The sequence below is a fragment of the Colias croceus genome, chromosome 2 (genome assembly GCF_905220415.1).
Source record: "Colias croceus chromosome 2, ilColCroc2.1".
In the NCBI taxonomy this organism is placed as follows: domain Eukaryota; kingdom Metazoa; phylum Arthropoda; class Insecta; order Lepidoptera; family Pieridae; genus Colias; species Colias croceus.
This window is the reverse complement of record NC_059538.1, coordinates 3,929,189-3,956,573: the sequence shown is the minus strand read 5'-3', so window position 1 is coordinate 3,956,573 and position 27,385 is coordinate 3,929,189. Positions and strand designations below refer to the sequence as shown.

The 27,385-nt window shown below is 32.9% G+C and overlaps 4 protein-coding genes across 6 annotated transcripts; 2 read left to right on the top strand and 2 right to left on the bottom strand.

Annotated features, from left to right (window-relative positions):
* Window positions 1-37: 37 nt before the first annotated feature.
* Window positions 38-8,357, bottom strand: LOC123701392 (serine/threonine-protein phosphatase 6 catalytic subunit). The gene is made up of 6 exons (XM_045648846.1): window positions 7,987-8,357; window positions 7,566-7,711; window positions 7,151-7,292; window positions 6,587-6,750; window positions 6,184-6,296; window positions 38-298 (listed from the first exon to the last, which is right to left on the bottom strand). Exons 1-6 carry the CDS (start codon window positions 8,152-8,154, stop codon window positions 108-110), a joined length of 924 nt encoding a protein of 307 aa, XP_045504802.1. The 5' UTR covers window positions 8,155-8,357; the 3' UTR covers window positions 38-107.
* A 2,589-nt stretch (window positions 8,358-10,946) lies between these two features.
* LOC123701368 (60 kDa SS-A/Ro ribonucleoprotein homolog) lies at window positions 10,947-20,490 on the top strand. 3 transcript variants are annotated; one of them, XM_045648808.1, is made up of 12 exons: window positions 10,947-11,013; window positions 11,282-11,603; window positions 11,684-11,858; window positions 12,106-12,264; window positions 12,906-13,117; window positions 13,314-13,519; window positions 13,669-13,805; window positions 14,888-15,019; window positions 15,308-15,475; window positions 15,777-15,910; window positions 16,155-16,408; window positions 16,848-20,490. In XM_045648808.1, the coding sequence occupies exons 2-12, from the start codon at window positions 11,406-11,408 to the stop codon at window positions 16,981-16,983; spliced, it is 1,911 nt and encodes a 636-aa protein (XP_045504764.1). In that variant the 5' UTR covers window positions 10,947-11,013; window positions 11,282-11,405; the 3' UTR covers window positions 16,984-20,490. The 3 variants fall into 3 exon arrangements, with proteins under 3 accessions (XP_045504764.1, XP_045504771.1, XP_045504780.1); XM_045648815.1 differs by having other exon boundaries at window positions 10,987-11,013; window positions 11,266-11,603; XM_045648824.1 differs by lacking the exon at window positions 10,947-11,013 and adding an exon at window positions 11,034-11,072.
* Window positions 20,491-20,907: 417 nt separating this feature from the next.
* On the top strand, window positions 20,908-21,997 carry LOC123701360 (coiled-coil domain-containing protein 28A). The gene has a single exon (XM_045648797.1). The coding sequence runs from the start codon at window positions 21,095-21,097 to the stop codon at window positions 21,686-21,688; it is 594 nt and encodes a 197-aa protein (XP_045504753.1). The 5' UTR covers window positions 20,908-21,094; the 3' UTR covers window positions 21,689-21,997.
* Window positions 21,998-24,087: 2,090 nt separating this feature from the next.
* LOC123701343 (protein PFC0760c-like) lies at window positions 24,088-27,168 on the bottom strand. The gene is made up of 2 exons (XM_045648779.1): window positions 26,900-27,168; window positions 24,088-26,045 (listed from the first exon to the last, which is right to left on the bottom strand). Exon 2 carries the CDS (start codon window positions 26,022-26,024, stop codon window positions 24,243-24,245), a length of 1,782 nt encoding a protein of 593 aa, XP_045504735.1. The 5' UTR covers window positions 26,025-26,045; window positions 26,900-27,168; the 3' UTR covers window positions 24,088-24,242.
* Between the last annotated feature and the right edge of the window lie 217 nt (window positions 27,169-27,385).

Below are 27,385 nucleotides of genomic sequence, written 5' to 3'. Positions count from 1 at the left end.
AATATTACACAGAAATTATTTAAAAAAAGTCACATTATTATAGATTAACAGTTTATTGTATAGAATTACAAACATGGAATACTTATGTACACAAATTGCACTTAAATTTACAAAAAGTATGGGGTAGTGTGTTGTGGAGGGACTTCTCTTTCACTATTGGGTACTGCTTGAAATATTTTTGCATTCCAATCATTCACAGTCTTGAATTCCATAATAGATGCTACATTACCACATCTGTAGCAATAATTAGGTGCTGACCAAACTGTGACTAATTTTTTGTCGAACATATACTTGTAACCTAAAAAAAACACATTGAATGATAAACATTATGATATATACGAAAGTATACAAAAAACTGAATGTCTACATTATATATTAAATGAAAAAGACTATACAACTACTAGTACCTAGTTTAATACAGGGTGGCCCGTTTACAGTGGTCCAAAATTTTTTTTCAGGTTGAGAGCATCATGAGTAATCATTTAAAACAAACTTTAGTTTAGAAATTATGAATTTTTTTTTTAATAATCCGGAGTTTCAATGTTTTTGACACAAAACTACTCTGTTATGAAAACTACTGGACCTAATTGAATGAAATTTGGTGTAGGTATAGCGCAATAACCTACCTATCGCGCTATAGGCTCATCTTGTGTAAATAATTACACTGCATTTTTTTATTTTAACTTTTTCTGAAGTTTTTTGAATTTCTCGGCAAAATGTCGATTTTTCGAAAAAATCCTGTGAAAAAAAAATGTACCACCAACGTTTTGCTGGTACTGCTAAAAACTTCCTTAACATAAGGTTATTCTTTACACAAAAAATCATAGTTGTCCTTCGATTGTAACATCTTCAAAAACAATGTCATGTGCATTAACACATGAAAATCGAAAAATTACGAAATTTACCATAATTCAATTTTAATCATTTGGAACGGCTAATTTTTGATTAAAGAACCATTTATTGCCATTAAAGTCGTTACAAATCAGTATTCACATGGCAATAAAAGTTAAAATGAATGAAATAAAATTTAAACCCGCTAGCCAAGATAACTTTACTTTATTCTAATGTCAATTTTTTTTTTTTTTTTTTTTTAATCTCCTCTAAACCTGCAATCTGCCTTATTAAGCATTAAGCGGGTGGTTAAAAGTTTTAATGTTGGCATGCATGGCAAACGCCCAGTGGCATCTCCATATAATATTTTCTATGATCAAGGTGAGTCTGATTCTACGGTGGAAGGAGGTCTTGAGGAGCTCTCCGTTTTATGCGCTTAAAAGTGCGAGTGGGCTCCATCATGTTCCAGACAAGTACGTTGGGATGATTTTTTATACGGCTTTTATATGTCTTAAGTTTCTTGAGAATTTCCTCTCTAACAGTTGGAATAAACAAGTCACGGTGAAGATGGCAATTGCTAATGAACCACGGGGCCCCAGATATGATACGAAGTATTTTTGACTGGAAACGTTGTATAATTTCCAGATTAGAGTGAGCTGCGGTGCCCCAAAGTTCAACTCCATATGACCAAATTGGTTTGAGGATAGACTTGTATAAAAGAAGTTTGTTGTTCAGTGAAAGGCCAGAGTTACGTGCCAAGAGCCAGTACAATTTGCGAAACTGTACACTAAGAGCTTTCCTTTTTGTGAATATATGTTTCTTCCATGTAAGACGTCTGTCCAAGTATATACCCAAGTAACGCACATCTTCTGACTGAGGAATTGTTATTCCGTTAAGTTGAACGGGTGGACAAGTATCGCGTCTAAGGGTAAATGTCACTTGCACCGACTTCGTTTCGTTGGCTTTTATTCTCCAGTCTTTAAGCCAAACTGAGACATCATTTAAGCTTTGCTGTAACATTTCCGAGGCAGATACAGGATCCTCATGCATTGCGATGAGAGCAGTATCGTCAGCAAATGTTCCAACGAGGACATTTTCTTTAGTCGGTAAGTCATAAGTATATATTAGATATAATACAGGACCCATTACGCTGCCCTGTGGAACACCAGCCTTAATTTCGTAGAGATTTGTTCTGTCGTCTCCATGCTTAACATAGAAGTGTCGTTGTTGAAGATATGACTTTATGATTAGGTAGTAGTTTATAGGTAAAGCTTGGAATATTTTATAAAGAAGACCCTCATGCCATACACGATCGAATGCCTGCGAAATGTCCAAAAATGCTGCTGAACAATATTTTTTGTGTTCGAATGCGTTATTAATCATCTCGACCAAACGATGGACTTGTTCAATCGTGCCATGACCTTTGCGGAAGCCAAATTGATGGGTCGGTATTAAATCAGATTTGGCTAGCAGTGGAGTCAGACGTTTCAGAATGAGAATTTCCAAGATCTTTGAGGCAACGGGTAGTAGACTTATGGGGCGGTAGGAGGACACGTTTTCTGGAGCCTTTCCTGGTTTGGGAATAAGTATGATTTCAGCCACTTTCCACTGAGGAGGTATGTATTCTCTTCGCAGTATAGCGTTATATATAGCAGTTAGTAAGGCAATGGCTACGGAAGGAAGTTCCTTCATGGCTTTAGTTGTTATTAAGTCATAACCAGGAGCTTTGTTTAAGCTAAGATTCTTGATTGTGGAGCGAACTTCACTTGCCGTGAACTTTTTTATGGGAGGTGAAAGCTGATGCGGTGTCGATAGAGCTTCTGTTACTTCAGGTATCTTACTAGAGCCGTCAGCAGAGTTCGGCGTGAACACTCGCGAAAGGTGCTGAGCAAACAAGATTGATTTTTCAGCGTCACTTTTGGCCCACGTGCCATCATCCCGTCGAAGTGGTGATTGGAAAGATATTGGGCTTTTTAAAGATTTAGTTGTCTTCCACAAAGAGTAATCTGTTGCAGAGGTGGCATCTAAGCTGTGCAAGCGATTCTCTATTTCTATGTTCCTAATGTCTTCTAGAGTGTTCTTAACTTTCTTCGCTAGTTTGTTAAATTTTTTCTTATCTTCTGGATGTCTAGAGGTATGCCACTGTTTTCTTGCCTGTCTCTTTTTAAGTATTAATTCGGTTGCTATTTGTGGATACATGGGTATGATCTTAATATCTCTGTGTTTGGGCGTAGCTTTCCAGGCATATCGTCATCTGATTTCAAGTTTATGTGTTTATCTATTGTGCTGACTATAATTTCTCGAAAGTATTCCCAGTTAGTTCTACGAGAATGAATCCTGCAAGGTTTTGTTACTTCCACAGGCTCATTATACAGTATGGCTATGACAGGTGTGTGATCAGACGATAGGTCGTATGTAGATTTGCAATGTAGGGAAGAGATAGGAAGACCTTTCGTTACGAAAAAATCGACCAGGTCAGGATTCTTCTTTGGATCGGAAGGCCAATATGTCGGTTTTCCAGTAGATGTAACGCATAGGTTAAGTTGCTCGACAGCTTTCTTTAGTTCACGACCCTTCGTAGTAGTTGTTCTTGCGCCCCAGTCAGTATGTTTGGCGTTATAGTCCCCCGCTGCAATGAATCTATTGCCGAGTTGATTAAAGAATGACATATATTGTTCAGCTTTTAGGTTGTGCTTTGGGGGTATGTAAAGCGCTGAGACCAGTATTGGGCCACTTGCACTCTCAATAGAGATGGTAGTGGCTTGAATTTCGTTAGTGCTTATTGGATTGTGGACATAGTGTTTGACACTATCCCTGACCAGTATTGCAGAACCTGCATGAGCTCCGCCATCAGGGTGGTTCGTGTGATACAATTTGTACCTTGGCACTTGGAAGTGGGATTTGACGGTAAAATGCGTTTCAGAAATAAGCATAAAATCAATTTGATGAGTTTGCAAAAAATATACTAGTTCTTGAGTATGATTTGACAGCCCATTTGCATTCCACAAGCCGAGGATTATGGGTTTAAATATACTTAGTTGCGGGGGGGCACGGTGGGCCGCCTGCCTCCCGCCTGAATAAAATCCTCGCAACTGCCTTGATTTGTCGTTTGCGATCGCCAGTCGGATATTACACTTAGCAAAAGGCTTGTCATGTTGTTCAATTGTTGCATCATTTGTTTAAGCATATCCAAGAGTTCTTTAATGTCATTATTGGTTACGTTGGACTTTTCAGTTTGTTGGATTTGAGTATTAGCCAGATTAGGATCCTGTATCGGAGGAGCGTGAGTTGCAACTGTTACATGCTGGGGTTGGTAAGGCCTTTGGTTATGTGGTTTCTTATTTAGACCGTTGCGAACGACGTCAGCATATGGCTGAATTGGATGTTGGACTTGATTAGAAGTAGGAATGTTCAGATCTTGTTGAGGAACTCTGACTCGAAGAGCAGGGTATTTCTTTTTCTGAAGCTCCTTGAAGACAGAGCAGCCTTTATAGTTCGCAGGGTGATTTCCATCGCATAAAGCGCATTTGACGTCATCCGATCGATCTTTACGCGCACATGTGGACGATGCATGATTTCCGGCGCATTTAATGCATCTTGGACAACGACGACAATAGGCTTTTGTGTGTCCGTAATCAAGACAATTGGCACACTGAGGTATAGTCCGTTTTGGTTTTGGTGGTTCAAACTTTACGCGGCAATATAGCAGGTTTTTAATTTTATAAATATCTTTATTATTTGAGCTTGGTTGGAGTTCGACCACAAACATATGCAACGGGGTTTTGGTCAGTGCTTGTTTGATATTCCAGATATTAGTGGTGATGTGCCCCAGCTTTGCCAATGCTTCTTTAATATCATCAGTATCAGTCGATGGATGTATGTTCTTAAGTATGACTTTAAAGTTCCGTTCTTGTTTGGGTTTGTAAGTAAAATATTCTGTGCCCTTAGCATCTAGTTCATTGACAATGATCCTGTACGCGTCTGTTGTTGCTGGTTGAATTTTTACCTGATCCTTGGGTAATACTTTAATTTCAAAAAGATCTTTCACGGTTTCGTCCAGCAATTTTATTAGGGGACGGATATTATTCACTTTGTCGATGAATATAGGTGGAGGTTTTGGTATCCTTTCTGTTGGCTGGGGTTGATGGTCCTCTTTATCTTCATCGTTACGAGCATAGAGAAGGAATTGTGTGTGGGTGTCGGCTGGCTTAGCCAGTATGTGCTGATTTTAGACTGTTTTTGGCTTCTATCTGCTTCGGGACTATTTCTTTGTCTCTTGCGATTTTGAATTTCAGTCCACTTAGAATTATCCGGGTTTTCATTGTCGTTTGTTATATCAGTAATGTTTTGGCTGCAATCAATCTGCATGCTGCATCTGCATCTAATGTCAATTTATTGAGTTTTTTTTTTGTTATTTAGTTTTAAGGTTTAAATCTTAATAAAAGGTCTGGAGAATCAATAAAACAACATAAATATTAATTAACATATTGTTTATTTTTTCAAAAGTTCTGAAATGCCGTCCGCCTTTCGCTAAACATAATCTGCATCTGCGTAAGAAATTTCTTCGCAGCCTATTAAATGGCTGCCGGCTTTCTTTAATGGCTGTTATACAATATGTTAATTAATATTTATGTTGTTTTATTGTTCCAAATGATTAAAATTGAATTATGGTAAATTTCGTAATTTTTCGATTTTCATGTGTTAATGCACATGACATTGTTTTTGAAGATGTTACAATCGAAGGACAACTATGATTTTTTGTGTAAAGAATAACCTTATGTTAAGGAAGTTTTCAGCAGTACCAGCAAAACCTTGGTGGTACATTTTTTTTTCACAGGATTTTTTCGAAAAATCGACATTTTGCCGAGAAATTCAAAAAACTACAGAAAAAGTTAAAATAAAAAAATGCAGTGTAATTATTTACACAAGATGAGCCTATAGCGCGATAGGTAGGTTATTGCGCTATACCTATACCAAATTTCATTCAATTAGGTCCAGTAGATAAATTGAAAAATTAATTTACTTGGCCAGCGTGGTGGATTATGGCCTGTACCCTCATAGGAGGCCCGTGTCCCAGCAGTGGGAACGTATATGGGCTGATGATGATGATGATGATGAGGTCCAGTAGTTTTCATAACAGAGTAGTTTTGTGTCAAAAACATTGAAACTCCGGATTATTTAAAAAAAATCATAATTTCTAAACCATAAGTTTTCGCTTAACTAAAGTTTGTTTTAAATGATTACTCATGATGCTCTCAACCTGAAAAAAATTTTTGGACCACTGTAAACGGGCCACCCTGTATATCTATTTTGAAATTTGAGATCTTATGAAAGAAAAAAAAAATTACATACCATCATTCACAAGTTGATGTGCTCTGCATATTAGGTTAAGTTCATTATATTCCATAAACAGCTCTGTCACCATTCTACCAAACAGCCAACCAGCTCCACGAGGACTTATTGCCCTGTTGATAATTTCTTTTAATTAGTTATATTCTGTAGTTTATTTTTTATGCATTAACTTCTTGCTGTATATTTAGTATTTGTAATGTCAACTGCAAGGTACCTTTATTATTTATTTATTTATTTTATACCTACCTTCTTTAGATAACATACCATTGAATATTTCTTGCAGTTTCTATTTACTCTTATGAGTAGGATGCATACTTGGATGTGGTTTAAAATGACATTGCTAGATAGATTGAAAGAGACTGTAGGAATCTTAGTTATTGAATAATATATAACATATATTTACCACTTCTGAACATCTTCATCATCAGTTGGATCTGACCATAGTAAATCACAAAATGCACCTTTGTGTGGAATTTGTTGATTTCTGTCAATGCAGCGTATCTGATCTAGCATTGATATCTCTGGAGACAGACCTCCATGCACGCAAAGAATTGTTTCATCAATTAACTAAAAAAAGGAAATGCAAATACAACAATTGATGTGCAAAAAAATATTACTTTTAGAGGAATTAGCTCAAAAATTCTCTTACAAGTCTGTTACAGTAGCTGCTTGCTCTATGCTTGGGATGAACAAGTAAAAGAAATATAATCACAAGTATTATTAAGCTTTATGCTAGTGAAACCACTGAGTTTTGTTAGCTTTATTTAGATATCATTCTTCATATTAATAATCTATTAAAGGTAAGTTAAGACATCAACTGACAAAAATTTTAATAAATCTAAAAACAATTTACTTTCCCAAAATTATATAAGACAATAGGTATACAGTTAAACGCCGCAGCCAATTATTTACCATAGATCCATGATGAAATTTATGTTATACTCGAATTACTTAAGAAACAACTTACTGCTGCAACAGTGAGCAGATCAAATACACGACAACAGTCCCGCCAAGCATTTGCATTGCCATATTTAGTGAGACATTCATCATAGAATCCATACACCTTGGTTATTTGACATGTTTCATGATTCCCTCTGAGTAAAATTATCCTAAAAAACCAATAATAAATCAGGGATAACTATAAGTAGATGATATCAACATTGTTTCATTGTCTTGATATTAATTAGAGATGCAGATGCAAGCCTTAATGAACCCCTAACATAATTGCATAAGGAATATAATTTATAAAAGACAGGTAAAAGAAAAAGAAGCATTTTTTTTCTTATAAGACTCCCATTGGTGTCATTTGATTCTTAAATTTTTAATGAATTTCTGAATTTATTAATAATACTTTATAGGACTCGAAACATGGCACATCTCACCTGTCGGGATACCTAGCTTTTAATGCCATTAAAAGAGTGAGTGTTTCCAGGCTGTAGTACCCTCTGTCTACATAATCACCCATAAATATATACTGTGTTTCAGGCACTTGCCCACCAATGTTAAATAATTCTTCTAGATCATAAAACTGTAAGAGAAAATATTAAGTTATAGGAAAGAATAATAGAACTACATTTGAAAAAAAAAGGAAAATTTTTCTGGTTTTACAAATTGCAAAGTAGAAACAGACCGCAATGAATTTTCATAATTAATTAGATTATCCACTATTTTTGATCAAAAAGTATGTATTTAACTAGTGATTCATTTTAGCAGGACTAATAAAAATAAAACGCATATGAAAATAGATTTAGAACAACAAAAAAGTAGGAGGATATTTTGCTTCTTAAATATTTTAGAACTTACCTGTCCATGTATATCACCACATACAGTTACAGGTGTCTGTACTGGTTGAACATTCGGCTCTTCAAGTAGTAGATCACAAACTATGTTGCATAGTTCTCTTAAATCGTCTTCTGGTAGATATTTACACCTTTTAGCAATCTCGATCCATTTATCAACGTCTCCCATCATGATTCAAATTACTTAACTAAAAAATGTATCACGAAAGATGAGCTTTGAGAGACAAATAATAGGCCTAGCAAATATAAAGTGAATTGCAAACTAAATAAATTGTAATAGTAAGTTTTTTTTTATTATTAACGGTGTAATTTTTAGGAAATAATCACAGAGCAAGAAATAATGAAATCGGAAATGACTTTTACCAACAACTTTAGCAAAATATGGAAATGTCAATGTCAATTGTCATTACAATCATTCAATTGTTTTTTTTTAGAAACAGAAAACTTGCAATACTATAATGCTTAGAGTATATATTACAATAGTATAGAGCGAGTGTATTGCACAAATTGCCTAGTGCGGATCGTAGGCAGATGAGCTATAGATACTATATAGATGTGTGTGTGACAAATAGGGATGGGTAGGTATCAATTGCGTGTTGAACTATCGATAATTTATGTAAATAAATATGTATCATAAGTAAATTTTATGTTCAATAAGTTATTAAAGGAAAAATATATGAATAAAGTATAAATATGTAATTTTTTTATTTGTTTACCAACTGAATAAAGTTTGTTTATTCCATTTGAATATTAAATATTATATAAGAAATTTTCTTGTATTAATTATAAGTACTTTAAAAAAATATGTTTAATTGGAATATCAGAAAAACGTGAGTACTTTTTAAATAATAAAGTTAATAAAATAAAAGATCGGGTTTAGTGCTATTTCTTTAATAATAAATCAAACAATAATAATAATGTTTTAAAAATGGTAAAAAATATTAAGGAATAATCAATAATTTAAAATGATAATATAATAAATAATATTAATAATTTTTTTATTTAATTTTATCCATTCTACTATCAAAATCTTCAAAATCAATTTAGCGGTTCAGAAAATATATCGTAACATTACATACTTTACATTTACACTATATTACATTCGCATTCATAATATTAGAAAGTGTATCATACAAAACACACCACAAATTTATTTATAATATACATTTTTAAAAGAGTTTTAATTTTAAAGTTAAATAAATAATTTGTTAAAATATAGTTCTTCTAGTAAACTTTATATCGAGTACAGCGTTGGTCAGGTCACATCACTACGATCACGTGACGGCAGTGAGGCGCGCGAGCGAGCCTGCGCGTGTCCGCCTCCCACCTACCCTTCACCCCCGCGATGCTAGATTTATTTTCATAAAAATAAGTATAACAATCGACTTACTGATGAAATGTGATAGTGGATTTCAATTTTGTGTATTTTCTAGTATCGTTTTTGCAAGATAGAACTGCACATTTCACCATGTTTATTCGTAAATATAAAAAAAATCCAGAGCAACGCACTTCGTGAGCACTCAACCACGACTGCGAGCGCTCGCGGCGGGAGCGTCGTGTTGTTCCCACCTGTGCCTACTGTTCCCACTTGGTTGTTCGCACTCTATAGATAGTATATATACTCTAAGCTATAATGACTTAGGAAAAAAAAAAGTTAAAATCGGTAAACCTAGGCCAAAAGTGCCAGTTAAGAAACCCAAAATACAGTCGAATTATTGAGAATAACCTGTTGCAGCCAAATAACTTTATATAGCTTTATTACACTTCACACAGTGTTCTTCTTCACAGTGCGGAATCTTGCGAAAAACGAAAACAACTGTGTATTATATACGCAGTAAAATATCTTATTAAAATATACATTTTATTATTCGTCAGTTATAATAATGTACTCTGTGGTCTCGCTATTCGGGTGAATAGGTAATTGGTGAATCTTGGGTGAATCACATGAATAATACGTAGTATTTGTACCTATTCTCTTTGGGCACAGAGTAAGTAATATTGGTATCTTTGGAGTGAATGTTGTGGGCGAATGTCCAAGCATAATATTGATATTCGTAAACTAACATGGAATTGATGGCTGAACTGACATTAAAATAGTCGTCATAATAAAGGAATGATGATGATTAAGCATGCACTGAGCACACAACATTATGATTTCATTTAATAAAAAATAATATCGCGCTGAGACATCGCTTTCAGTATTAGTTGGTTCAATAAAGAAACGAATCTTCAATGGCGGCCAAAGCTGACTTTGACAGATGGTAGGATCAGCAAAAAAGAAAATAAAAATAACGTAAATTGATAATTATTTTATTAATTATTTCAAATTGTTTGTTGACAAACTTTTTTGTTATTGTATTTGTGTATATATATATGAATTATCATATTTACGTATACAGAATGTAATAAAATCCCCATAATACTTGTAATAAGCCCATAAAACTGAACAACTTTTCCCAAAGAACATATTTTGTCAAATTCCAATAAAACATTATTTACTTTCGCAAATGCATAATTGTCATTGTAAATTTATGATAAAAACTATTATAGGGAAAATCAAATACATTTTAGTGATTTAATTTTTCCCTTTTTTTTTGCATACCGTACGGCCGTGTGTGAGCGAGAGGGAATGATAAGCGCCGCCATTGAAGATTCGTTTCTTTATTGAACTAGCTAATACCTATTCTCTTCGGGCACAGAGTAAGTAATATTGGTATCTTTGGGGTGAATGTTGTGGGCGAATGTCCAAGCATAATATTGATATTCGCAAACTAACATGGAATTGATGGCTGAACTGACATTAAAATAGTCGTCATAATAAAGGAATTATGATGATTAAGCATGCACTGAGCACACAACTGTGCACACAACATTATGATTTCATTTAATAAAAAATAATATCGCGCTGTGACATCGCTTTCAAATTCCTTGTATCAATAATCGATATAAAAAATAAAAAAGCATAGCACAATTGACATCGTTGTCAAACTTTACGAAACACTTTTTTGATGCTTTGGTGAAAACGAAGAAGGTAATGAATAGATGCAATAATTTTAAGTATGTAATTGGAAATTAACTGTTGTTTTCCAAGTGTGTATTAATATATAGTTACATTTGAATTTTTCCACTGCTCTTCACTTCTTCATTTTTTTTCTTTAGTGACCCCTCCATTGTCCATTTTTTTCTGGCCACATCCTCAATTCTTCACTACTGACACATGTTTCGCTCGAATACCGACAAAAACCACTAAACTGAAGATATGGTGCACTTACCTTTAATATAGTTTTGTTTCTTTTCAGGTATAAGGCGTCTAGAAAAAATCTGGATCTTGTATCTGAATGGTACACATTATTTACGTGTTTGTTTTCATTTTTAAACAACTTACGATAATATCGAACTACGATTACTTTATAAAGCCGTAAAATGACGGCGTCGTCTACCCTCGATCCTAAATTACGAAATCGTCTTACAAGATATCTACATACTGGAAATGAAATTCCGAGATACTATCCGGGATGTTGGACAACACATAAATATTATGAACTGGATAAATTACCGGCATTGAATGAAGTTTTTGAAACCGATCCTAACAATGTAGAAGTTGTTAACATCATCCTGAAGGTAACTTTTGTTCTATGAAAAACAGTGATATATTTTATAAATATAAATTTATGTATTTACAATAAAATTAATTCTTTCAGGCTTATGAAAATGGCTGTTACACACGTTTTGAGACTATAGCATTTGCTTTGACTAAGTGCATTCTATTGGGTTCTTGTGCTGTCAAGGAAGCTTCCTACAAAGCTGCTTCGCAAGTGTGCAAGACTCCGGAAGAAATGTTGCAGTTCAATAAGTTTACAAGGCTCCTGCATACTGGTATACTACAATTAATTCTCATATTCTATCCTAAGATGTTTTAATATTAAAATATGGATAACTTGTTAATAATTTCCAAATAACTTTAAGTACAAGCAAATGTAAGTTTAAGTTCCAATATTCATTATAATTATAAAGAATTACTTTGTAAGTTTTAAAAGCCCCCATGCATTACAATCTATCACAATAAGTACAAAATGGTTTATATTTTTGTTTAAAATTTTTCTTTATGGCAATTTGTTATCAGGTAATGGAAGAGGTTGGTGCAAGCATGTGTGGGAGTGGTACACATCCAAGGATCCCGTGGAGCTTGCCAAGGAAATGACTAGAGTCCGTGCGAGACATGGCCGATCACACAAAACACTGTTGCGGAAATCCCATTTAAAGATTGCTGAAAATGATCATGGTAAGTTACATATGTATATTATGAAATGAAGCTAATTTTCTTGACATATTTCATATATCAGTAAATAAAAAAATATATCGATATTTTTTTATACAAGAAAATATTATAAACTCCATTATTTGTTGTTATTATTACTATACTTACTACAAACTAAGATAGAACTGTAATGTGAAGTGATTTTTAATTTATAGTTTATATTCTAAAAAGTTGTAACTAAATAATATTAGGTCTCAAGTTTTTACCCACTTACAAAATGTTGCCTTTCTTGCAAGAAAAACACTGAAAATAAATTTAATACCATAAACATAGCATGAGAGCATAATATGATAATAAATTTCCTTCTTTAATTAGTGTGTTCAACTGTTCATTATAATCATAATCATTGCATGTACCAAAGATGTGCAACTAAGCTGAAATCATAATTAATACTTTTCATGTAAGAAATCCAATGCATATAGCGTTATCTTTCTATAAAGTTAATTATAATTGCATTCTTTCTTCGCATTAATTATATAATTTATGTTGTACATATTCACTTTAATCATATTCGAATATAATATGAATATTTTGTTTCACCCATATTAGGTATACCTTTTTATTCTTTATATTTATACAACATTTAATTAAAAAAAACTTTGCAGCAAGAGAAGCAGTGGTGAAATACGCACTGTTCGGTCTGAAACGCGCAAAGCAACTACTGGGCGATGTTGAGGGCACCAAGGAAGTGTTTGATTACATCCAGAAGGTGGAGGATATGCGTCATTGTGAGGATCCAGTGGCGGCGGCGATCATAGCTGAACAGAATAACTTCACTTTGGATCATGTTCCAGGACATTTGCTTACGTCACAAGAGGTATGTGGATAGTTATTTGTATGCATTGCTAACTTGAAAATTACATATTGAATCAAATGTAAAATGTATTTATCCATGCATTTGCAAACTAAACATTATTGCAACATAATATAGAAGATTATTGAGTTTTAAGATCAATAATTATATAAACTTGAACTTGATTATACTAATAAATTTTTTATTTTACATTGCACAGGTATGGAATGCAATTCTGCCGCAATTCAAATTGCAAGACCTGCTGTATAACATTCAACGCATCCACAACATGGGTTACCTGAACAGTGAATCAACCACTACAGCCATCTTGGTTTCGCTCCTCAACAATCAAGACATCATCAAAAAATCGACAGTCACTCCGATCGAAGTTTACATCACTCTGTGCAACTATAAGAAGAAAACCAGGTAGGAAAATAAAAAATCTGATAAACACAAATCATCTATCAATATTGAAGATTTTATTTGTAACAACAAAAAATTATTTTTTTTGGACGTACTGAACCTTCAGTGTCGTGATCCTGACTCGCACTTGACCAATTTTTTACCCTCTTAAGGCCTCTGAAGTTCGAAAAGGCGAAAGTGGCACTCGAGAAGCAACAACGTCGTCGCGCTCGACAGATATTCGACTGCAAGACTCAGCTCTGGGAGTGGACTGTCACCCGCCGACACCCTAAGGAAATCAAGAATTGGGGTCAGTTTTTAATTTACTATTATTAAAATGTGTATTATATATTTATTGAATTTACAAAATTGTATGGATAGATGATTTCAAAACTTTGCACACTTGTAGGTTACATAGAGAAGTGCACTGCTTATGTTTGGACTGGGCAATCACTACAAAATTTTTAATGATTGCCCTGAATTCTGGATTCCTGTATGTTATCATCCTTTCATGCATATATTACTGAACTAATTTAGGATTTAGAACCTGGTTAATTTAAGAAATACATAATCTATCATCATACAACTTTAAGCTTCATCGTCGTTCTTTTCTTATACCGCAATGTAGTTGACTATGAAATAAAATTGTTAGATTGCCACAAAAACTAGTAATGGACTTGATGGTAAAGGTAAAAAAATGTGAACAAACGAATTACAAACCGGCTTTTGGAAGTATCACAAAAAATCGATCAATTGATCCTGCATGATAGTTTTTTTGTTTTTATTACAATTACATAGAGCATTGCCCATTGTTGCAATACTATGAAGGGAATATTCCATCTTGAGATTCGGTTGGTCGTTTTTAATTGTTAATACTTTTTTTTTTAATTTTTAACCCTTTTTTAATGCAATGCTGAGTATGCGAATTATAATAAACATAATAAATTAGCTGCTGCTTGCGACTTGTCAAAGGCTTAAGTAGCGTAAAATTTGTGATTTTGGCAGTAGAACTTATGAAAGAACAAAATAATTTTCTCTTGTTATTCCCCTTTTATGAACAGAATACAGCAAGCATTGTCTACTTTATGAAATAATGTATGGCTTTCAAACGGTGTAAAATACATGTAAGGCGATTTAGAATACTGGTTTCAATATACCTGCAAAGTTTATTTAATAATATTAAAATAGTTAAGTCACACAATGGACCTTCAAGATGAAAATTTCTTGTAATACCCTGACCTAGTTTCTGCATTGTTTGTAATGCCAATGGTTCCAATATGTTTACTGCATTTATTTATTACAATTCAAAAGCCTACCATATTACTTGTTATTTTTTTCAGCATCACTTAAAAGTAATAAAGTTTTATAATAATTTTATAAATAATTACGCAGGAATCGATCAGCCACCGAATCCAGCTGTACTTGCGGCACTTAACAAGCTCATAGACCAGACTTGGACGCTCACTCCCGCCACCAAAGCTCGCTACTTGATCACTTTGGATATGAGACACCACATGTTTAAGGGTATTTTTTTTTATCTTTGTAACATAGATTTAATTCCACTCAGTTAAAAATGAAAGGTTTCATGCAGTTATTTATGTAAAATAATTCTTGAACACTGTATTTGTAGAGATGAAGAAAATTGTAGACTGTATTTTATGTCTATCATATTATTTAGTCCTATCTAAAGATGTTTTTCTTTAAGAATAAATGTTTATATTTTTATTTCATCTAAATTGTGTTTCAGCGATACATAGGGTTAACACAGTACAACATCATTTAGTCTATTATATCAATATTTCTTTAAACCAGGTCGTCATTTCTGCAAAAGCTACACGGTGCCCAAGAAGGGCAAGAAGACGAACGCCAAAAGCACCCCCGCCACGGGTGGTGGGGACGCAGACACAGAGAAGACGGAGAGCAAGAAACATCTGTTCGCTGAGTGCTTTTATAATAAACATGTGACTCCTGGACATGCAGGTGATTATGAGAGATATTTAAGGATTATTTTTTCATTTTGTTTTTGTTTTTATGGGGTTTGAAATGGAATACCTACGTGAAAAATGTCTCTTATTTCTAGGAAATAAAAATTCGAAAGATAAAAGGCGTTTTTCACTACACAAAATTAAAAAATTGGGAATAGATTATTATACTTTGATCAAAATTGAATGTAGAGTATTATAATGTCTTATTTTTAGCCATAATCTAAATAACATAAATAATATTTTTATTAAAATGGAAGGTATTATATTAAAGTTAATAATAATTTTCTTATTTTTAGCTATTATCCTGGCCCTACAATTACTGAAGCGTGAACAAGAGGCTAAGATCGCCGTATTCACTGAAGAAGGCATTGATCTTGTCTCCATTGAGCGTAACTTCAGCAACATTGAGGAAGCCGAATTTGTGCTCAGGGTAAATATTACATTTTAAACTTTGATGATAGATTGTTTCGTCATTAAGTTACTAAAATCTTATCATCTTATGCTTTTATTTATCTGGAAATAACATATTGATTTTAATTCGTTTAGGTCCTTCGAGCGGGATTAAGCAATAAATATGTCTTACTTAATATATCTATACTGGAAACTAATTTGCTGTATCCATCCTAGATTTAAAAGATGTATAATTAAATCTTCAAATTTCTTTTTGATCACAGAAAGCGAACCTAGGCCGCGTGCAAATGGACGCTCCAATAGAGTGGGCGAGCAAGATGAACATGAAGTTTGACGTATTCATCAACATGATTGACCGATGCACTCGTTACATGGAGCTGGATATCACAGCGCGTGGAGGGCGAGGACCCGGCGGTCGGTATGGGCCTCCGCCCCCCGCTGACAAGGAGATAATAGACCATTGCCCGGTTAGGGCCCTGGAACGCTACAGGGCTAAAGTCGGTGTGCCGGATGCGAAGTAAGTGCTACTTTTGACTATACCACTCCCTAATTTAGCAATTTTGTCCCATTTCCTGATAAATTTCATTTAACAATTCGTGTTTTAGTTATAAAATTTCCTTTTGTGTTTATACATAAAGTTCTCATTTTAATATAGAAGTTCAACTTCTGCGTTACTTCCGAATTACAAAAAGTTAACACCTTCATTTTTATTGTTAGAAGCTTCTTAATAATTTGTTTTGTTATATGCTAGGCCATGCTTTAAAATCCCTATAGACCCAAGAATAATGTACTTATTCTACTGTTGACACAATTTTCGTAATCGAAAGTAGTTTTCAAATTATAAACCAATTCCAATTCCAACCAGTTCCAATTATAAACCGAAGAAATTCACAATCAAAAACTTCCCTCTTAATTAATATAATGTGTTAATAATTATAAAAAAATTATTTTTGCAGGCTAATCGTGCTGTCTCTCGCGTCCCACCGCGTGGGCACAACAGACGGCACCCACGAGGGCGTGCTCGACATAGTGGGCGTCGACGAGCACGTGCCCAAGGTCATGGACGCGTTCGTGCGCGGCGAGTTCAAGTGAACGTCACGTTGTATACTCTGTACTTGGTAGTTGTGAGCGCTCGCGTGAGATGATTTTGTTTTTTTTTTTTAATTTGTGAAGTGGTAGTGGTTATCAAATTTTTTTGTGAAATTTTTTTAGGTTGGAATGTATTATGGAAATTTATTGTAACTTTTACGAGCTTTTAAATCATATGTATTTGTTTAGAATATAATCCTACTGCGGTTTATTTTTTAACTCTTTATCAACTCTAGAAATTGCAGTTTGTGTGTTATTCCGCTATTTTAAAAGTGAAAATCGATTATAGTTTTAAAAATTGAATGTATGTACATCGAATCTGTTAATCAATGCGAAGCTTTAAATTGTCAAGACAGAGTGATAATCAGTGATTATGCGCTTTATGTCGAAGATATTATATACAATAATATGGTAACGAAATCATCTCACGAGAACGCTGTCAATGCGATCAAGAAAATAATGGGAATTTCAGATATACTGCATAATATAATATAACTTCTTATTGCACAGCCTTAATTGTATTCTGTTAATCATGTTGAAAATACAATTTTTATTGATTGACTTAATACAATTTTTATTTTATCTGGAACATTCCTATTCTTATTTTGATCGCATTATTTTAAATATGCAAACTTATTACGTAAAATTAAATTCGTCTCTTTTACCCACTGACCTTCATTGTACTACTTCGCTGGGCTATTAAATTAATTATCTTTGAAATTTCGTATTTACTTTTATTCAGTTTTGCATCTTTCACACAAATTGCCTTATTTGGCGCTCTAAACTGAAAATTTTTGAGATGATACATTTCTTTACATTTTTTTATTTCATTAATAGCAAGCCCAGTGTATTATTATAATTGAAGTCAGTGCTTTTACCTCAGTATTTACGTTTACTGTATAAAAAACACGTTACAAACGCGGGTAAACCATATTGATTGTTTTTTTTTTCTAATTGATGTGTTTTTAACCGATCCACGATTAAATTTACGCATCGAATATAGCTCACCCGAATTTGTGAAACAAATACCACACCGCAATGTGTTCCGAACCTCAGTCATAAAAGTACATAATATTTTGAACTATTGCGTTGTTTTAATTTGCGCTTTGTGAGAGAAATTTGTGTTTCGTCAATTTATTTACATTTACAAAATCTACAGTTAATTTTTAAGACCAGTTTCTATATTTTATCTGTATGAAAAAAAAACTTACACGCTTGTTCAAGTTTTGTCTAACATTATAAGGAAGGTTTGAGAAAAATAGTGATAAGATATAGAAACAGGTCCCGTGTGGTTCGGTCACAATGTTACGAATGAAATATCGACCTTAAAATTTAGATAGGGAAATATTGCAGAATTTCAGTTTATTTTATCGTGATATTTTCCATTGTTTCAAGTTTTGATCTGTATTTAAATTAAAAAGACCAGCATAATTGCAAATGGAATTAAAATATTACAATAAATAGCATTCTAAATTAAAATACAATAAAACTATAGTACATTGTATTTTCTTAGTTGTTTATTATCTGTTTACGAAAGAACAGAATTGTTTGTAAAACTATTTTTGTGAAATGTGATTCTTAAACAAAAATCCAACATTCATAAAAATTTAACTGTAGTTCCGGACCATTGAATATAAGATATTTTGAGCATACGATGGTTGTATCTTCCTAGTTAACGTTTGGATCTCTATTTGTAACCTGGTTGGGCAGGCCTTAAGTTTTTTGTTTATTATTATTAATTATTTTGCATAAGTGGAAATAAACCATATCCAAGCTTAAAAACTTATGTTTTATAACGATTTTTTATACGACTCAAGTCGATAGTTGTTGCGTTTCGCTTTAATATTGAAGCTTGTATTCTTATAGCTTAATAAGCATAATCGTCGTAAGGGTAATCGTATATTATATTGTTATGATGTCTCTAACCCTAGTGTAGGCGGTCAATTTAGGCCTCGACGCATCTCTTAGTCGATCTGGGGCATGATTGTATTGATATTATAAGCTTAGTATATTTGTAGCTTGATATGTAACAGGGTCTTTTTGGTGAAACAAAAATTTCGGCACCTGACGCTCACTACAATCATGGCTATGTGTTCAATACAGTAAATAGTGACGGAGGTGACAATAGGTGAAATTACTTTTATTCCATATTATAAAAGAAAATATTTCCATGAACCAACCGTCATGTTACTTCCATCTGTTACATTTGAACGCCAGTACTCTTATAGTTAACGAGTTTAAATTTTATTTATATTTTATACAAGTAACTAAAGTGATGTTTGATGACATTCTTTCCTAATTGCCAAAGCAAAATATGCATTTTTATTATCTAGTTACTGTACTGGCCTTCAAATGTTCTTATGTAGCTGTAGTAGATATTATGTACTAGCATATCCTTGGTCTTTTAGGCTAATAGAAAACTGGTACATGCTCATGTGTTTTAAAAGTCAATAAAATCAATTACATCCGGTAATTATATAAATATTGTTATGGGCAAGTATCAGATTTTCAAACTGTGTGTAGTTAATAGGTGAATCCGTTTCAATATTGGTTACTTTTGTACTAATAAGAACGGAATTTTCAGAATCTGTGATCACTTGGTACTCTCTCGGGTTTAAGTATTTTTTATAACCGTAATGTTGAAAATTTAGAAAGCTCGAAATTACTAGTTACTCTCTTTATTGTGTATGTTGTTTTGTTATGGGATACTTTATATACTAACGTTTTAGTATTACGCTAACAGATCAGCGCATTGTTTATTTATTTTTTAAATATAAAATAATAAGTTACTGCCTCATTTATTTTGCAATGCAGTGGCATTAGACTGTGACGATAGTCAACTGTTTTCATTTTCAGTTTTTATAATTGCCTTAATATTAAAACGAAATACCTTTCGTTGTATAAAATAGTTTACTGTGATTATGATGCCTTTGCAACTCCGGAAAAGTTGTTTATGGAATATTACTGGAATTTATGGATCGAAATTGAATACAAAAGCTGAAGTAACAAGATATAAATGTACTCTCACTATATTTTCTTACATATCACGTTACTATGCAATTATCTGTATAAAAAAAATACTGTATGATGGTAATTTATACTGATATCCATACAAATACGTGTCAAATTACTAAGCAGTACGATTAACGAAAGAAGTTACATTCTTTTAATTTAATATAGAAGTAAATTCAACATTGGTTACTTTTTATTCTTGTGTTTTTACTTTAGCTTCAATGAAATTGGTAACTGAGGAATCAAAAAGACTGCTTACAAAGTCCCCATCCATAGCCAAATAATATACTAAGGTCTATGGTACCACAACAACCTTTAAAATTACAGTCCGTCCCATTCGAAGATATTTTAAGTTGCACTCGGCTTTAGTTCATAATAATATTTTGTTTAATCATTCACAGCAGCATATATTTGCACTTTATGAATAACAGAATGTAATAACATTTCAAAAATGTACATGCATGTTTGTTTTCATGTTAAATAAACTTATCAACATCATTTGGTTGTTTTATTTCAAAGAAATATAAGATGAAAGAAGAAAGAAAGATGCATTATAGGTTCTATGGTCTACCTCCCGTTATATTTTATCAAATAAAATGTGTTTCTGACCTTATAAAATAGTACGCGGGGTTTGTACCGTGGGCAATGGCACGTATATGCATTGTGTCAAACTACATCACGGGAAAGTATCATCAAAATCTGTTCAGCGTTTTTTTACGTGAAAGAGTAACAAATCAATCACAACCTTTCACGTTTATAATATTAGTAAGCTAGAAAATAGAGTAAGCCCTATTCGGGTTCAGTTTTACTATGACATTATCTACCAGTAAGTCGAAAAGACATGTCGTCTAGTCGCAAAAAAGGTTTGTGTCCACAGAGCAAGTGTTGGTGTCATTTTATTTGACTATTGACATTGACATTTGATGATAATTTATTAGGTATATTTATTTTTTAACTAAACAACTTAGCAAAACAATGATAGATTTAACGAATTAACAATTACAAATAACGGAAACTATTTAGATCACAAACAACTAATTACATTTTTATTTAAATTATTTCAAGTTTAACCAAAATAAATGACTATATTCGTACTGTCTACATGAGCTTGGATTTGCAAGAAAGTAACGAAACACAACAACTCATGCAGAATGACGGCGAGGACGAAGAGCAGAAGGTGTCATTGTCTGCAACATCGCCTGTAACAAGTAACAAAATGTCTAGTGGAGCTGCAAGTTTAACATCTAAAAATGCTCAGGCATTTACGAATACAGCAAATAGCTTGAACGACTCCACTAAAATGTCGTACGTCAATGAGCGAAGACAACACCGTGATTTCATGCGCGCATATAACAACAGGCCTAAACACATACCCAAAGAAACGCCAGATGTGAAGCATATGGAAAAAGCATTGCTGGAATTACTGGATGATTTTCATACTGGGAAGTTGAGTGCATTTAGTACTGGATGTAGTATGGAACAGATGATAAATGTAAGGGACCAACAAGAACATTTAGCCAGATTGCACTTTAGATTATATGGTGATCCAGAAAAGCCTTCAGAGGATACCTTTGAAAATACTTCATCCAAAGACAAAATGAGCCAACTTGTGCAGAGTTTGGAACAGTTGTCAACGTCTATTGAACATCTGCAGTCTGATGAAGTAGCAAGCACTAGTGGTGATAGTAAGGAATGATTGTATTATTATTTGAAGCTAGAAGAAATATAATGAGTAATGATATTTAAGAAACAAGTTGTTCATAGGACTATGATATGTACAGTGATAAAAGTATTTAATTAAGTAAGTACATTGCGAAAAACAACTTTAAATTTTTCTCTCATTCATGAACTTGAACTGAATTGCAGTATATTGTACAAATATGTAATTAAACATCAGTTTTATTTGTGGTTTGTGTAAAATGTAAAATTGTATAAGTTTAAAATGGTTTATAATATTGTTTCAAGGTGATAATTAATTATGAGTAAATCTTAAAAAAATTGTATGGGTAAATAAATATTACTTATATGTACAATAGATTTGTCTTTTTTGGTAATTTACTTCTTCCTAATTTTTATGTCCTTAATAATGCCGCCTTGTTACAGTAGTTATTTATTAATGCCTAGGGGATTTAAAAGCCTCATAGTCTATTAGGGCATAGAGGTCTGCTAATTATTGGCAACAGATAAATCGAATAAATCAGATATATAGATGTCAAATGTATCTGCCTCGTACTCAACAAGGGGACATTTGTCTTTGTTCCTACAAAGGGTTGCAATATTCTATACAAGGCGACAAGGCTTTCACCTTTGAACTAGATATTCAATATTATTGACAACTTATAATTCTTTTATTGATAGACATTAGGTAAGTATACCTAACAATTACAGAGGAACCTATACTAGGTATATCCCTAAAAAGCAAAATAATATTATTTTACTTGAAATAAAACTTCAAAGTGTTGTTTCAACTTAATGTATATTTTAACCTAATCTATACAGTCAAATATTCAGTGTTTTTTTCTAAAAAAGTTTGTAATTGTGAGATACATTGTGAGATGGTGTTATTTCATATTATGTTACAGGTAAAGCCCGTATTCTGTCAGAACACGCTTTCCTTACATAGAACTAGCTTACTTTTTCTAGGTCTTTGTTTCAACAACTCTATCTAGGGAAAACGCGTTAAAAACTAGACGGTATAAAATATTGATAATAATAACGATGAATCATAATAAAAACAAGTAATCGACACAAAAAGGTTTGACTCAATGATAGTGGTTAAAGGTAAAGACCATAGTATTAGTTTTTAACGCGTTTTCCCCAGTTAGAAAGGCATATACAATTAATTCTTAGTAGGGAAAACATGTTCTAACGGAAAATGGGTTTTAATGGTAACATATTACATTATTGTTTAAGCCTACTCTATATCTAGGTATAAATATAAATTTTATAAAATTTTACAATACTTATATACACCTATAAATTTAGCACTATATAATATAATAATACCTACATATCCTAAATCAAATAATTCTTTAAGAACTATATACCTACTCTGTACATATTTCCTTAACACTTTGACATAGAATTGATAAATTTTTTTTGCATTATGTAATGAAGTAGGTAGAATGTAGATGTCTACTTACAATAATTTATAATCCGGTCAAATTAAGCTTGAAAATAGTATTGAAATAAGGATAATTCCGACAAAGCCAAATTTTGGTGAGGAGCTGGAGTGTACCATAACAAATAAAAATTGAAAAGTCCCCACTTATCCAATGTGTGCTTCAAAAGTTATTTGGGGTCAAAGGTCAAAATTTCAGATTTTTTTCAGTTTTTCTCGAAAATTGTAAATTTAAAAAAAGGCCTCAAATAAAATTTCTAGATCTTATAATTCTCTACAAAAATGGTCTCTATGATTTTTTTCCCAAGAGTTACCATTCCTGAGATAATGTGATTTGAAGAGACACATCACTACATAGTATAAAACAGACGCTTTCTCTGTCCCTATGTCCCTTTGTATGCTTAAATCTTTAAAACTACGCAACGGATTTTGATGCGGTTTTCTTTAATAGATAGAGTGATTCAAGAGGAAGGTTTTAGTATATAATTTATTAGGTTTTAGACAAAGAAATGAATGAAAATGCCTGTGAAATGATTGAAAATCATACTTGTCACTACTTCGATTAATGATTGAAAATCATACTTGTCAATACGTCACTACCGGGTCTTTGCATATATATACAACAAGTGGTTACCGGGGGTCGAAAAATCTTAAAAACTAGGTCACATAGTATGGGAACGTTCCCTGAAATTGGCTGTCACCAAAATGTATAATGTATCTCTTCAAATCGCGATATCTCAGAAATAGTAACTCTTGGGAAAGAAATCATAGAGACCTTTTTTGTGTAGAATTATAAGATCTAAAACTTTGGTCTGGAGTCTTTTTTTATAAAATTTACGGTTTTCGAGAAAAATCCAGAAAACCTCAAATTTTGACCTTTGACCCCGAATAACTTTTGAAGCACACATGGGATAAGTGGGGACTTTTCAATTTTTATTTGTTATGGTACACTCCAGCTCCTCACCAAATGTCGGAATTATCCTTATTTCAAATGCTTAACTTGACCGGATTATTATTAGTATTTTTGTCTTTTCAAATTATGTTGAACAGAAAACCATTTAAATATAATATAGAGAAAATCAATCACTTTTGTGCAAGGGCAGTATACATTATTTGAAATATGTAACATTTATATGAAAATTTTGTGGTAATAAGGTTTTCTCAACTGTGTTCTACAGGTAGGGCATTGCTTGTGAAAAGTCAATGTTCTTTCAAGACAATTTTCACAAAAAACATGGCCACAAAAGGTGGAAACAGGATATCCGCAAAAAGTAAGCAAGCAAATAGAGCAGTCGCTAAGAACTTTTCTTGGTTCATTCCTGATGTATACATCGCCAACCGTACTCTGACAGTTTTCTTGCTCCGGGTTAATAAAACGAACATGAGCGTGATGTGATGAATCCGGATATGCTCTTAATACTTCTATTATATCAGGTATTTCTCCTAGAACCATATTAAATTTACTTGCTCCTCGTTCAAGAGGTCGCGGAATTGAATTATTTTCAAGAATTCTTCGCAGTTTTCGCAATTTAGCTGCATTTTCGATACTGTGAAAAGTTCTTTCAACTGTAAGGTTTTCATGAATTTTCTTATCAGGCGTTTCTTCAGCCTTAACGTCTACTTTATACATTTCAATGACTTTTGATTTTATTCTAGTAAGCTTTCCTGGTTCACTATGTTGTGATTCGTTGTCGCTATCATCAGAATCTTCAGTTAATTCTTCTGTTGCATTAGAACCTGTTTCATATTCTTCTTCTGCATATTCATCTTCATCATATTCATCATCGCCATTTTCTTCATCTCCGTCTTCATCTCCATCATCTTCTTCATTATCCAAGGAAGTATGGTTTACCCCACCTAAATAATAGTCGAATCTTGGAGAATCTTCAGCGGACCATATTTCAGAATCATTCATAATATCGTCAATATTAGTTTCAAATGATTCCGATCGATCATCAAATATTTCTAAATTATCAGAGTTGGAAATTTGATTATTTGATTCAGTTTCTGACACGTTTGATTGGCCTATAGCTGTATCATTATTATTAGTATCTGATGGTTTTTGCACGTCTATTGAGTTTTCATTAATTTCTATATCGTCATCCGAAGTGAACAATTTTCTTAAAGCGTTTATGCCACTTTCAAATTTGCTTGGATACCAATATTCCGAATCATTGCGTTGCTGCAATTTCATAATTAATACATTTTCCATACATTGGCTACTTTCATTACCTTCATCATTTTTTGATAGGCTAGCTGTGTCGGTATTTGTCATAGAGTTTGAATTATCTTCAGCTTGAGCCGAAACATTTTCTTCCCGTTGCATCAAATCACTATTAAGTTGGATGCCCATTTCAAGTTTTGTATTATCGGAATTGAATGAAGTTATTGTCTCTTTTGGCACCGTTACTTTTTCTGGGTATAATATTGCGTTACTTGTACTTGCTTTCAGGATATTTGAATTGACAGAACCATCAGTGCAACCATTCATGAGGGAATATCCGACATTGTTAGCATTGAAATCTTCATTGTTTTCGTTTGCTTGTTCTTGTTCTGAATGTGAATTTGATATATCACATGAAATGTTTGGTAAATCGTTGGTGTGGTTTGTTTCATCTTGTTTTTCAGATATGAATGTTTTTGATTGTTCTAAATTAAATTCTGCAGACTCATGATTAGGTTCTTCATTAAATGTGCTGCAAATAATAGCATCGGTGTTATTTTCACTTCCTTCGATACTGTTAGAATCACTTGCAGTTTCAGAATCTATTGAAGAAAACTGTCCATTTTCAGTGTTTGATTTCTCCTTTTCTGCTAGTTGTTGATTAATTTGGATATCGTCTCGTGAAGACCGAGCTCTTTTTGACGCGTTGCCTTTAATTGCAGTGCTATTACTTCGCTTGGATGCCATTTTTATGTAGTTCTCCTGGACCTGGAAAATTGAAATACAATGTTTATTAACTAGTTTTAATCCTGCCTCGTTTTGGAAGCAGTACTCATTAATTTTCTTTAAAAACTCACTTGAAATATCAAATATGATAGCCTTTATCATTCTATAAAATTGAAATTATCTATAAAATGAGTACTCTATCGTGACCTATATTATTAATTCTTCGTAATATTGTTAATGCGAAGGTGTATCTGTTTGTTTTCTTTCTTTCATATCGCAACGGAACAATGGTATGATATGATCTCTTTGTCTGGACTTTGTTCAGAGGTTTTAGAGTTGCATATGCAAATTTTTAAAGCGTGAGCGGTGCAACATGGCATTGCCATAGGAATTTTCTTAAACAACGTGAGCGAAGCCATGGGTGAAAAGTTATTATACTTATAATAGGTAGTGAACTATGGAGTCACACCTATCAATCATATTTTGCGGAAACAATAAACATTTCTTTCTTTATATAAGTTGAATGCATGTGTATATAGAAGGGAGCAGTTGATAATCAAAAACATACTTATAATATTTTTAGTTACAAGAATTTCTATATACAGACTCTTATTATGGGTTCTAATGCGACAGGTTGTTTCGTAGTGAAGCGCGCTCAAACATACATTTTTTATCATTATTTTAATGTTATTCAATCGATTTAATTGATTTTGAATCGTTAAATTTTTTCTATTTATTTCATAAAAAATTAAATGAAAGATATACGTAAATTAGAAAAAAAACGTAAAAATATACGTAAATTTCACTTTCACAACGGGTTTGAAATGTAAAGATTGTCATGAAATGATAAACATGAAATAAATATAATATATGTAATTAGGTGAGAAAATACTCACAACAAAGTAGAGATGTCTGTGAATTCGCTCCCGCCGAGAGACAGTCCCGACCCGCGCCGCTCACTTTGTGTTGTGACTGATATTGATCGTCCACAGGGGCTGGGGTTGCAACTGCAAGGACGAAATTTGCACACATTCGGGAAATTTCTGGAATAGATATAAGTACTTATATTAATTGTAATATTTTTTCATTAAGTTTAGGTATCTTATAAAAGGTCATATAATTTAAATCTGAGTTCAAAAAAAGAAAACATTTTATAAACCTATCATATCAATTCAACCTTACTTTAGCTGCATTTCTGTTACCTGAAATTGTTTATGGTTGCATGGAAACATGTAACCACAAAGAATTTCAAGTGTTCCTACACAGGATTATTTAGAAGTACACTTTGCTCTTTCCGGTCTTTTAGAAATATATTCATTGTTAAATTCTTCTGTTATTGAATTATTGTTAACTGGTCTCTTTATATTGTTTGATATTTTAAT